At 42.4% G+C, this 12,832-nt stretch overlaps 1 protein-coding gene and 1 long non-coding RNA gene across 4 annotated transcripts in view; one reads left to right on the top strand and one right to left on the bottom strand.

Annotated features, from left to right (window-relative positions):
- Positions 1–8,464, bottom strand: part of itpr3 (inositol 1,4,5-trisphosphate receptor, type 3) — a 49,877-nt gene extending 41,413 nt beyond the window's left edge. Inside the window, exons 1-2 of one of the 2 annotated variants that reach the window (XM_047585510.1) lie at positions 8,452–8,464; positions 5,345–5,543 (exon numbers count right to left, since the gene is read on the bottom strand). In XM_047585510.1, coding sequence (XP_047441466.1) covers positions 5,345–5,436 — 92 coding nt within the window. In that variant the 5' untranslated portion in view covers positions 5,437–5,543; positions 8,452–8,464. Of the gene's footprint in view, positions 1–5,344; positions 5,784–8,451 lie in introns of those variants that run through there. The other variant, XM_047585519.1, reaches the window with a different exon arrangement.
- A 1,707-nt stretch (positions 8,465–10,171) lies between these two features.
- On the top strand, positions 10,172–12,724 carry LOC125010472. Of its 2 annotated transcripts, none has more exons than XR_007113081.1 (3): positions 10,172–10,694; positions 12,147–12,250; positions 12,618–12,724. It is a non-coding gene; the product is annotated as an uncharacterized LOC125010472 (long non-coding RNA). The 2 variants fall into 2 exon arrangements; XR_007113080.1 differs by lacking the exon at positions 10,172–10,694 and adding an exon at positions 11,385–11,996.
- Positions 12,725–12,832: the final 108 nt, after the last annotated feature.

Raw genomic sequence — 12,832 nt, 5'->3', positions numbered from 1 at the left:
GTCTGTTAGCGTCAATCACCTGAGGCCAGACAACACAGTGACAATGCCACTGGCCATTTCATTAGGTACACCAGTGAAACCAGTCCAGCTCTAAATCTGGTCTCAATGAAGGTTCTGGTGGTTCAGTTTTAGCCTCTAGTAACTCAGAGAGATGTAGATTCAGGTGCACTTGGTAGAACTACTGACTTGTAGCTTGTTCTAAAATATGCATCATGTCTCCCAGTCCGTTTAAACTCCATCTTCCATCATGGTCATCCAGGTGAATCAGCACCTTTCTGACGCTGGTTCTACAGCAACTCAACATTATTCAGATGCGAATGACTCCACTGGTGTACCTAATGAACTGGCTAGTGATATAATTTGTCCCTGTGGTCACTCGTGGTATCACAACAAACCAAATCCACAAAGACCAAAAACCATAGACCTCAACTAAACGAGTCCCACCTGCTTCCATGGACCAGGTCCAGCTCCATTTGAATACGTTTGTATTAGAATCAGGTGTTTTCCATCTTTAAGCCTTTAAGCACATATCCTCCATGTTCCTACGACAACTTCTTTGTTGTTTTACTCGTTTCTGAGGCTGAAACCAAATCTATTTTTTTTTTAAAACAAGTTGAAACGTTGACTTAATGAAACTGATTTGTCAAACGTTCTCTTGCGCGTCAAGACCGCAGCTTGAGATGGATTTAAAGTCACTGAGTCACATTCTCACGTGTAAAAACGTGCTAAATAATAAAGAACAAAGTCACTTCCATCTGTCCTCAGTCGTCCTATATAACCGCAGATGCTAACCTTTTAGCACCAACATAGACAAAATAGACTTTTAGAACGCAAATATTAACTTTAATTATTCATCTCTTTGTGTTTTAGACTCAAACAAAGCCCGACTGCAACAAATCTACCTGGTGTAGAATCAACCATCTGCATTAGTATAGCTGCTTCATTCGTCAAATAACTAAAACAAAACTTTTACAAACCAATGTAACACACATCAAAATGATATTAACTACCTGAAATGACAGAGACCATCCTTAAAATAAACAATTTGACGTGTATTTTAGTGTTTTATTTCAGTCGTAGTCCACTAACATGGACGAGGTGGCGCTTATGACCTATATTGAAGCCAGACACCAGGGGGAGCTCTACTAGCTTTGCCTTCACTGGAGCTGATCCGTCTTCATTTACAGTTTGAAACGTAATGAAATCCAGACCTTACCAGAGTCTCATTCTGATAAGAGCTGAGTCGTGCTACACTATGACTACCCACTGACCTTGAATCAGTTCACAAGGTTACATAAATCTGACATAAAAGGTTTGTTTGAATCCAATAACCAAACCCTAACCCTCATGATGACATGGTATAGTAACACAATCACAGGACCGAGAGGTTATTCAGAAAGAACCAATCTGGTCTAGTTCCTTGATGCTGCAGCATTTGCCTATAGGGAAATCAGCAGGTTGACTCTCTCTCTGGTAGCTAACCCCTATGCAAATGTGTCAATATGAAAACAAAAGCTGAGAAATCACCACACGTTCAACCATCAGCCTGAGAAACCAGCGCTAGGTGGATCACATCGTTCAGTCGTCAGCGTTCAGCTCCACTCAGTTTTTTGGGATTTATTGATTTTAGATCCTTTTTTTTTCATTTCATTTGTATCATAAATTATTGTTCAGAAGTCTTGTCAATATTGTGTATACATTATATTGTGTTCATCATTCAGACTGCAGGGACTCTGGGTCATTTTTCTTTTTTCTTTTTTTTTTTTTTTAACTTGAGCCAACAGTGGATAAAGTCAAATGAACTTTGGAGCTTCGGGCTCAAAAAAAATTATTTTAAGAACTTGCTGTGGCCATAAAGTTAGGGCGTCCACATACTTTTGGTCACATTGTTCCGTCTGCCTGCAGGAGCTTGAGGTGGGGTGGGGCTGGGGCTTTGTTTGATCAAGTGGGTGCTGAGTGCACGATTATTTACACTTCTCATGACTCACTAAGATGCTAGCATAGGCTAATGCGCAACAGAGCATTTACCATGTCAACTTTAGCAAGTAGCGGCGTCTTCAGTGACCTGAAATTTATGAGTCAAGCTCCATCAACTGATGCGTAGCTGAAGGTGTCACCTGTGTTTTCATAGAGGAGGAACATGGGGGGCGGGTTTTAGATGCAACACCGTGAGCGACGACCAGAGCGACAATTTTGTGTTTTTAATTGCTAACTAATTCAACTTCACGTTTTGTCAGATGGCGTGTGCGACTACTGTGGCTGTCCTGTCCGTCACCACATTAAGGCCCGCCCTGAAATTACCTGATTGGCCCAGGAGATTTAACGGGGAACGTTTGAGGTCTTCAGCTAACGCCACGTTCCATTTACATCGGAAAACAAGATGGCCGCCTCCACCAAAGCTCTTGGCTTGTCTGAATAGAACTTGGTGGAAGCTCTTTGTGCTCAATATTTACAAGTTTTCAATTGATATCAACTAATATTATTATAATGTTAAAGCAACTCAGGAGTTTTTTTTACTAGAATTATTTCCAGTGATGAAATCACACGAGGCAGAAATTTATTAAAAATATTCAAAGGTTTTAATTGCTGGAAAAAAAAAGAATATTAATCCCAGTTTGCCATGAGGATGTTTGGCTCTAATTTGGTTTTACGAGGCTGTTGTTTTTAGCCGTTGTTAGCATGACATGTTCTTGTAGTTCCCATATAAACATGAAAAACTTCAACTATACTATAACAGCATTTAAACGTATGTATGTGGAAAAATCGTGGCTGTACAACTGATTTAATGCAAAAAAAAATAATCAGAAGTGATAATAAACGGATTAATACATTAGCTTCTAATTACTGTTTACACACGGGGCGGCCATCTTGGAAACTGAACTCTGACGTAGTGAGGATTCATACGACTTTCTGAGTAAAAACCCAACTTCGGGGGCGTTACAGTTGGAAATTCTGACTTCAACCGAGTACAAATGTTGGTTGAAAATGAGAGTTGAAGGCATTTTTAAATGTTTTTTTTTATGTTCAATTAATTTACCCCTGACTTTGAAATGATTCCATTTATGACGTCATATGATAAGAGAAATCAATTTGTTTTCATGAATTTTTTGATTGAAAATAAATATTTAAAAGCTCACTAATTGTTATAACATGTGTGTTAGCAGAACATGAAGCTAACGAGCTAATCTGCTACAGCTGAAAATGAAGAGAAATCTTGGTCCTACATGAAAAGTCAGAAGCTTCATCTTCTACTTTAACATTTAAACCAAACTTCACAACACGGGCGTCACCAGGTCAAAATCCATTGTTTGTGTGTTCACACCAGAGAAAGTGAAGCTGCAGAAGGTCAAGACACACACACACACACACACACACACACACACACACAGTCTATGTATTCTTGCGAGGACATGACCTGTCACCAGGACCTGGAACCTGAACACAAACCAGATTCACACCTGAACTCTAAATCCAGGTCTGAACCCTCAAAGGTTTGAACCAGAGACGACGTCCTCACACAGTTTGTACACACTAATACACACACACACACACACACACACACACACACACACACACACACACACACACACACGTGCTGGCAGTGGAAATCTCTCTTGGACATACTCTGTACCACTTCCTTTTCCTGCCATACAATCAGACAGAGCTGCCAGTGTGTGTGTGTGTGTGTGTGTGTGTGTATCTGTGTGTGTGTGTGTGTGTGTGTGTGTGTGTGTGTGTGTGTGTGTATCCTTCACATCTTCAAATTCCTGACCTCTCTGCTGAGTATCAAAGAAAAACTTTTCCTCTTGGTGTTTTTTTTAGCAGACGTTCACTGGAGAGTATAATTAAAAAAAAAATAATAATAAAATGGTCCAGGAAATAGACCGATCCATACCAATCAATCGTACGTAAGAACCAGTGGTTAAGGCTCCGTGTAGAAGTTAACCTGTCTCAGTCTGACTCCTCTGTGGTATCACTCACATTTAGATACAGATAAATGCATCGGTCTTGTTTTGACCCGTCCATCCACCCCACCCTCCTCCCTCTTGTTATAAGAGTCATTCTGAGAACCTTCTGTTCTCTTTGTCCCCTTTGGACACTGTGGACATTTTTCTAAAAACAAGACAGTTTGGAAGAGTGACTCTTTAAGGTGCGTAGAGAGTCTGAGCAACGCTAGCTGTGTTAGCATTCCCGCTAGAAATGAGCAAAATCTTAATATTGCGATAAAAACTGGTAATGGACACAGCTACATTTATAAAAACCTAAAGTTAAAAAAGTTAAAACATCTCTACGCTCTCAGGAGGTGGTTTTTCAGACGGTCGATATGAAAGTTTATCGATCCGGGGGTCATGTGACCAGTTCATGTGAAGTCCATCTTCCTCAAAGTGACGAGAATTTAAGAGAATTGTGGGAAATCGCCAGACGAGACTTTACCAGAGTTAAAACACCTTTCAACAGAAACTTCAGAAATATCACTTTTATTCTGAGGAAAGCTGGAATGGAAGCCCAGCTCGGTGATAACTGTTCCTCCTTTAGAGTCATTTCTCTGTCAAACTCCGAACATATTATTTCACCTACTGCAGACATTTAAACCAACTCTGGTGACTGGTCCAGTAGAACATAAGAGACTCCAGATAAACTTCACACCCTCAGGGATTCAGGCTAAAAGGCCTCTAGTCCGGTCTAGTCTAGCTCCTGAAGTCTGAATCCACCACGACTCTGACGACTGAAGACTTGGATCAAACGTCTTTAAGAAACTCTACATGACCCAATTTTCCTTGTTTCAGCATTTTTGGGGGGATTTTACCAAAAGAATTTTCCAGGTCTGATTCTACATGTTGAAAAAAATCAATAAATAAAACTAACTTCTCATTGAAGTTGGTTTGGCTTTGGTGCATCCAAGATGGAAGAAATCCACCAGACACATGAGCTCAGCTGGACTTCATTCACTCATTTAATTCATCCTTTCACTATAATTACACATCTGTTCCTGCAGCAGCAACATTAAAACTCTGCAGACCAAGAAAAAGAAGAAGAAAAAGAAGGAAACCAGGATGTGACTGAGCTGAGAATGTGGCCTGACCTGAATCCACTCCACCAGCCTGGGCTCCTTTACACAAACTAAACTCAACTGTAAACTGGTAAATATCCGAGGAGTTCACGCTGCTCCTGAAACTTTACTGAGCTGCATTATTATTATTATTATTATTATTATTATTATTATTATTATTATTACCACTCAGCTCTAATGCCCCTTTACTAAGTGAGTCTGGTTTAAAGCTGAGGGATCGGGTCTCAGGTCTCTGGTCTCGGGTCTCGGGTCTCGGGCTCAGACTGAACTCACCCCAGGGTGCTGATGAAGCCGTTCACGGAGCCCTCCGCGTAAAGAGACACGATGTCCCCGATGTGGAGGAAACTGGAGGCTGAGTCCGACATCCTGCAGCTGATCCACGCGCACAAACTTTCTCTGTGGAAAAGAAACTAAAAAACAAAAAGAACTAAAACTAAAAAGAAAGAAAAGTTCAGTCCCGATGCAGCAGCAGCTGAGGTCCAGAGAGGCGCATTCACGGACTCACTGCCGGGTTGTGCATGACAGCGAACCGCAGCTGGTCCAGGAGCGGGATTCAAAGAGGGGTCGCTGAGGGAGCAGCTGAGCGGGGCTCCGGGTCCGGGTCCGGGTTCGGCTCCGGGTCCGGGTCTGTCAGAGTGCGTTGTCCTGCAGGTGAAGAGCTGCTGTCCCCTCCCTCCATCTGAGCCCCGGAGCTGTGTGTGTGAACGCTCCGGTATTTAAAACCAGGAAGTGAGTGGAGGTGTCGATAAGAGTCTGAAAAAAAGAGAAAGAAACTGCCTGAGCCCGCACACACTGCTGTTCCTATCCTTGTGGGGACCTCCCATTGACTTCCATTGACTCAACACACACACACACACACACACACACACACACACACGCATGTGTCACTGCTCTAGTTCAGGGAGATCAGACTCATTTCAGTTTCAGCCCAATAACCTGCAAGTAACGACAACTCCAGACTTTTTTCTTTTGTTCTGGTGCAAAGAAGAAGAACTAAATTAGGAGAAAGTTCACGTTTAACAAACTAACCTTTTAAAAAAAGTGATTTTTTTAAAGAGAAAAATAAGTGCATTTTGGGCTCACGTCTGTTGTTTGGTCCCGGTCTCAGTGTTGACTTCTCTGAATAAAACAGTGGGTAAATTAAAGTTCTTTTCATTTATAAATTTGCAGCCTTCTAAATCATTTTCACACTTTGCAAATTCATTTTTCCACATTCGACCCTTTTTTGGCCCACAGGCCGTATGTTTGACACCCGCGCTCTAGTTACAACAACGTTGACGCTCCTGCTCATTATCAGCATGCTACATATACTCTCTTCACTGTAATGCACACACTTCCTTATATTGACTAAATATTAAGACGCTGTCGACACTTCTGCATAAAAATGACTCAAAACATCCTGAAAGTTGACAAAGAGAAGCCAACCGCACACAGGAAACGCACATATCAGACAATTTATTCCACAAAACCAACCATTCGTTGGTATCTGAGTCTGTGCTGTGAGCTCCTTTAACTGAACGTTTCTGGTTTCAGGCTTCAGCGAGAACCAGACTCTGGAGAACAGCTCAGTCTTATAGTGTAAAGAGAGAGAACAGCTCCGGAGGCGCCACCTGCAGAGAGTAACCATCAACGGGGAGCGTGTAGAGGTGGTTCAGACCGAGAAGACTTTACACTTTACACTTTATCTGTCCCACATCACTCAACAACACAGGAAAGAGCTCAAATCAACAACAAACTATGACACTGAACATTAAAAACTGCAAATAGTACATGTTGTAAACTCTCATTTATGGTATTAATGTCGATTTTATCTGGGATTACGGCCTGTACCCAATAATTTTAAGGTGAAGTTCTCTCAGATGGTTACTGACGGAGTGGTAGAAGAAAACATACACTCTCTTCTCAGGATATTTTAGTTTAAAGCCTAGAGCCACTAGCTCAGGGCGCAGAGCATCCTCATCGCAGCTGTTGGTGCTAAAAACATGGTTTCCGATAAACTTTTCAGTTTCTTTGACAACAACAGGTTGAACCTGAGCTAGCTGTTTCCCCCCCAGGCTAGTTTTGATGAGCTGTGTGAGCGGGACACCAGAATCATGAGGCCGGCAAGAGGATCCTGAAAAACATGTGGACAGAAAAAAGAGGTCAGAGGAGGAGGTCGTTTAATATCTGCCAGAACCTGTAGGACATGTTCTTTCAAATATTTTATTCAGGACTTAGCAGTGAAGAAGAAGAAGGAGACAAACATGGACATCACCTCTTGTTACACTCAACCTTGAAGGGTAAATAAAGAAGGACAAGAACAAAAAGAAGCAAAACCAAACCACGGCGGACTCTTTTTCTTCCATTTCTACACTTAGTTTCTATTTTTAAAATGATGTAACAACACATATTCAGTCAGTGAGGGTCCTAGAGTATCAGGGCCTCCCATTCCATCATGCACTTTGAGAAAAAAGTCAAAACAGAAAAAGTTATAGATGAAGTGGTGAAACTAGACTTGGGGCTTTGGGGGGCTTTAGAACCAAAGAAATCCTTTCTATCTTAGCTACTATCACAGTCTAGTTCTCAGTATCAGAGACTGAACCCAAAACTGAGACTGTTCCTAAGGGGAAACCAAACCAGCTTGAAGAGGAGGCCTCATTCATGCAAAGAATGTAGCAGCTAATAGAAATACATCAATAAATAATCAGGGACCTCATCCTGATGAACCAGGATTCAAAGCAGGAGGAGTCTCTTTATCCCAAACCACCCACCCTGGACCAGCCTAGAGTGGCAATGAACCACTTCAGTTCTGAGATGGATCATCATCTTTTCCTTCCTTCTTTCTTTCTCTTTTATAGTCCACTGGTAGCATTTAGTTTTACCTCTCGTCCTGAAGGTTGGTGGAGTTCCTTGGATGGAGGTCGACTGGTCAGATGTTGTCATGGTTTAGTTTTATTTGGTGTTTGTTGGTCACATGGAGTCGACCTGGTGGCAGATGAGAGAGTCGCCTTTAACACACTTTGTTATTGTCAAGTGAAGATATAATGTAGTAAAACATGTTTTTGATGCGACAGATCAAATAATATGATTTACAGACAATAGTTGTGTTTATTTTCACTGTATAACATTTAGAAGTCACATCTGGACACATCCTGAAACACAATCAGCTGACACGTTCTCCCCAGTGAGAACCGGTGTGTGACTGAACTCAGAAGAAGAAGTTTGTGGTTCCTCGTGGTAAACCACAGCTTTCCGTACCACGACAGAAAGACAGTGAAGTAGTTTTTTCTTTTCCTTTTTTTACTCTGAATGTGTGGAGTCATGCTGACTGGACTTCCTGTTTGAGCTGTTAAAGCAACAGGCGGCAGGACGCCCCAGTAAACACCATCACACCATCACACCAGCAGCAGCAGAAGAAGAAGAAGAAGAAGAAGAAGAAGCTCAAGGATCTGTCTGCAGCATCCGCACCGACAAAAGATCAAACATCGACCAGAACTTTCACTTTCAGTCTGAGTCAGAGACGTTTGCTCCCAGGAAACAGTCTGAATCTACAGGAGGACTCTGACTCGGTGTGAGGCAGGAGAGTCCAAGACATTTCCTCTGTTCACTCGATACCAAGAGGAGACAGTGGCCAAGGAGACCAAGGAGGCCAAGGAGGCCAAGGAGTCAAAGGAGACCAAGGAGGCCAAGGAGGCCAAGGAGGCCAAGGAGGATGAGAAACGTAGCATAAATCAAACATGATGATTCCTCCTGGTGATGTCTGAGAAGTTCATCATAGGAAGTCCCCCAGCGGCAGCAGGACTTTCACCTGAGACTGTGAACAAAAAGGAAAGTCTGAAGGCCGAACTTAAGACCTTAAAGACAGAAACATAACAATGTAGCCTGATTGATTGGGAGAGAAATTCAAATCAACATTAGAACAAGATACAAAGCAGCACAACGGGGCTTCATCTGAAAGGACAAGTAGACCCAGACTGGGCGCTCTGGACAGCAGCCAAAGAAAAGACGAATACAACCAATCTGTCCACAACAAATACCAAGAGATGTGCATGTGTGTGAGGGGGAGTTTACTAAATACAAGTTAATGAGGCAGAAGACAGTCGGATAGGTTCGAGGTCAACCCATCTATTTATAATTCAGTTTTGACTTCTGTCCCCAACAAGTTTAAACACCAGCTTTGTTAGAGCTCCATTCATGGGGTAAGTAGCCCAGACACACAGTCATTATGGAAATAGTGACCCCAGTTTCTGGTCAAGCAAGTTTCTGGTGGGTTTTACCCAAAGAGTTTTTTCCTGTTTAAACCTCAACTTCCCACTAGTCTCTCAGAACTGAAAAATATTAAAAACCCACTGGCTATAGTCTGGTTACAGACCAATCAGATCATCTGAGGGCAGGGCTTAATGTGGTGTTGGGGGCTGTCGGGACAAGAAACTCTATTTCATGTGATTCAGTGGAGAAAAATAACGTCTGAAGTTTAGCGATAGCAACCACCAAACAGGTAATTCTCCACTTTAAAAGCTGGAAAACGTTTCTTCCTCCATGCACCAAGTTCTAGTTCAGGCGTTGGCTGTCACTGCTAGCTAAGCATTGTGCATTAGCCACACCCACTTCCAACTTCTGACCAATCTCAGAATAGTAATCGGACACCACACGAGAGAAAAATTCAAATAAGTTTGTAACAACCTCACTAAATGTCTCTGATTGGTTGGAGGACTGTCGATACAGACTATAACCTGGATCATCGTGAAATCCAGACTCTGGTTCTAGCTTGTAGCTTTACTGAGCCTCTGACTCTAAACCTGACTTCCTGTTTCACTCTGAACTGAGAATGAAATCCTCTCTCAGACCGGCCTCATACTCTGACTCCAGCTCCTCGTCCTCTCTGTCTCCTAATGGACGCCTCGTCCACCTCCGCCCCGCTGGAGGTTTTTTGGCTTCACATGGAATAAACGCGTTCCTGGGCTGAGCTCCTCCGTCACCACGGTAACCAGCCAACATCTGAATGGCCGTCGTCACCATGGATACCACACACACACACACACACACACACACATGCATATTATAAATCTGTGAATGGGGAGGACAGGTGGAACCAACACATACTGGTTATTAAAGAGGTTGGAAGCTTTAAACCAGACGTTGCAACATTCAGAGAATCAATCTGGTAAACTTTCTGTTTTTTAATCTGGGTTATTATTCTAAAGAGAAGTGAAATCTGACCTGGAGGTCCTCGTTTCAAGTTTATTGTCGAACTCTAAAATAAAACTAAAATAAACAAGAGCTGATTTGATTTTCAATTTTAATGTCTGGATTTGAGCAGGAGGTATTAGCCCAAAGGATCACTTTCATTAGTGAGGTGTTTAATTTAAAAAGAATAACACAAAAACGTTTTTGGAGTTGTTTCCATCAGTCAATGATTTGAAGTATTTTCTGTTCTATCTGGACGGAGCACGGACACGACTCTGGTACCAGTGTTCACCACGGTAGGAGACTACTTCCTGGACCAGTGTTCACCATGGAGGAGACTACTTCCTGGACCAGAGAGACCTGGACCAGTGTTCACCATGGAGAAGACTACTTCCTGGACCAGAGAGACCTTCAGGAGTGCCCCCTTCTCTCCAGTAGACCTCAGTCTCCTCAGCAGGTACAGCCTTGTAGAGCGCCTCAGTGTGGTGAGTCCAGTCCCTGTTGTTGTTGTTGCTGAGGTGAACACCCAGGTACTTAGAAGAGTCGTCTTGCTCCATGTATTCGCTCGTCTCTTCTCCAGATTTCAGTCCTTTTGAAGTGTCGGGGCCGGCTGGCCGGACGGATTTAGAAGAAGACAGCTGTCTAAATAAGGAGAAGCTCTAAAAGCTGAAAACAAGCCACAGTCTCCTCTGGAGGTCTCAGACCCACAACACGTAGCAAAATACAGCGATGCAGCTTACAGAAGAGGTTAGTAGGAGAGAAAACGAAAGAGACGCTTTTATTCTTTTATTATTGGACGATGAAAAACCTTTAAAAGGGTTTAACTGTCCATAGTTACTGTCCTTTAACTATAGACAAGAAAAACACAACATGCAAGACAACACAACGAGACAAGAACAGACGAGATGAGACAAAAACAGACAAAAAACATGAATAAGGCATAAAAAATAGGGGAAAAAACAGTCAGAATCATATGTATGTTTACTGAAAAAGAGAGAATAAAAGACATGTTAGCACAAGTTATCTTAGAATAGAAAAAATAGAAAAACACTTATTCATCCACTGGGGGAAAATACAAGAACTTTTTCCCCCATTATTTTCATGTCAATTCAAATTTGAAATTTTTCTGGAGCAGAAACAGTTTCCAGACTCTAGAAAAACCTTCTGCTGCAAAAAAGAAAAAAAAAATCTGCGAGAGTGAAACATTTCAGGCTGGATTATTATTTGAGTGTATTTTCGGCCCAAGTCCCGCCCACTATCATGAAGGGGGTGGAGCTTATGACCTATTTAGCTTCACTTTAAAGGAGCTGAGCATCTCATTTAAGACGTTGCTCTGCAGAATATTTCAAGGTCCTGAAGTCTGATGCGTCCGTGGACGTGGGCTGATAAGTTATTGTTTTTTAATGTGTTTTTATTTCTGACGTCTCTGAGCTGCAGCCTCCAAACCAAACACAACCACCGGCCTCCGGAGGTTCATAAAGGATTTAAGAGATAGGAGGAATTTCACGCTCCGTTGTTTCACACCAACATTTTCCACAGACTTTCTCTCCCATATAAGGTGTGTGTGTGTGTGTGTGTGTGTGTGTGTGTGTCCACTGACCCGTGCTGGCCTCCTTGTCTTTCCAGTGGACAGACTGACAGCCTTATATAGAGCTGTGCACGACGCCGCGATGGTTCCTCCTGAAAGACTGAACCAGCCACAACAACCAGCCACAACATTACGACCACCCTCCCAATATTCTCTGGGGTTATCCTGAAGGTGCTGAGTGTTGTTAGTGGGTGGGGTGTGTGTGTGTGTGGGGGGGGGTACCTCCACAGGTACTTGATCAGTTTGATCTAAGTTGGAAGCCAGGTCAACACCTTGTGAGGTGAGTTGGTCCTAAAGTGTTTGTGTGTGTGTCTGTGTCAGGCTGCATCCTGCTGCCATCAAGAAGTGTCATTGCTATGTGCTGGAGGAGGAACTGGTCTGATCTAGGTGGTCTAAAAGCTTTCCATTGTTCCCAATATATCAAGGTAAATTTACGTCTCCTGTCAGTGGTCATAATGTTGTGACTGATAAGTGTATTTGTATATTGTCATGTTCATCTAGTTTCATAAATGTCTGTGAGCGAAATGACATGTGTTTTGTGTATTACAACTTTTATTTCTGTCCATAAATAATCTCTTTTTAAATACACAGCATCTACGTCCTCCTCCTCCTCCTCCTTCTCCTCCTCCTCCTCCTCCTCTTTTTCCTCCTCTTACTGCTAACGCTGTCTCTGTTTAACACGTGGATGAAACTAATTCAACAAGCAGCCTGTGATCTGTTAGCTCAAATGCTACATGCTACGTTTATCTTCATCATCCAGAGCTTCAGAGTTATTTAATTTCTGTGTTTCAGCTCCGGACCTGGAGGAACCAGCAGAGCAGTGTCGACCTCTGGTGACAGAAAGCTGCATTACATGCCTGTTAACCAGTGGAAAGGAAAGAATGGACTACGCATCTAATTAAAAAAAACTCATATTTTAAGCAAACAACACTGAGGAAGTTATTCTACATAAAGTCCAGGGAGATTAATCTGGTTCATCTGTAAAAAAAAAAAAAAAAAAAAAAAAA

This window comes from Mugil cephalus, chromosome 1 (genome assembly GCF_022458985.1).
Source record: "Mugil cephalus isolate CIBA_MC_2020 chromosome 1, CIBA_Mcephalus_1.1, whole genome shotgun sequence".
Taxonomy (NCBI): domain Eukaryota; kingdom Metazoa; phylum Chordata; class Actinopteri; order Mugiliformes; family Mugilidae; genus Mugil; species Mugil cephalus.
This window is presented reverse-complemented; position numbering and strand designations above follow the sequence as displayed.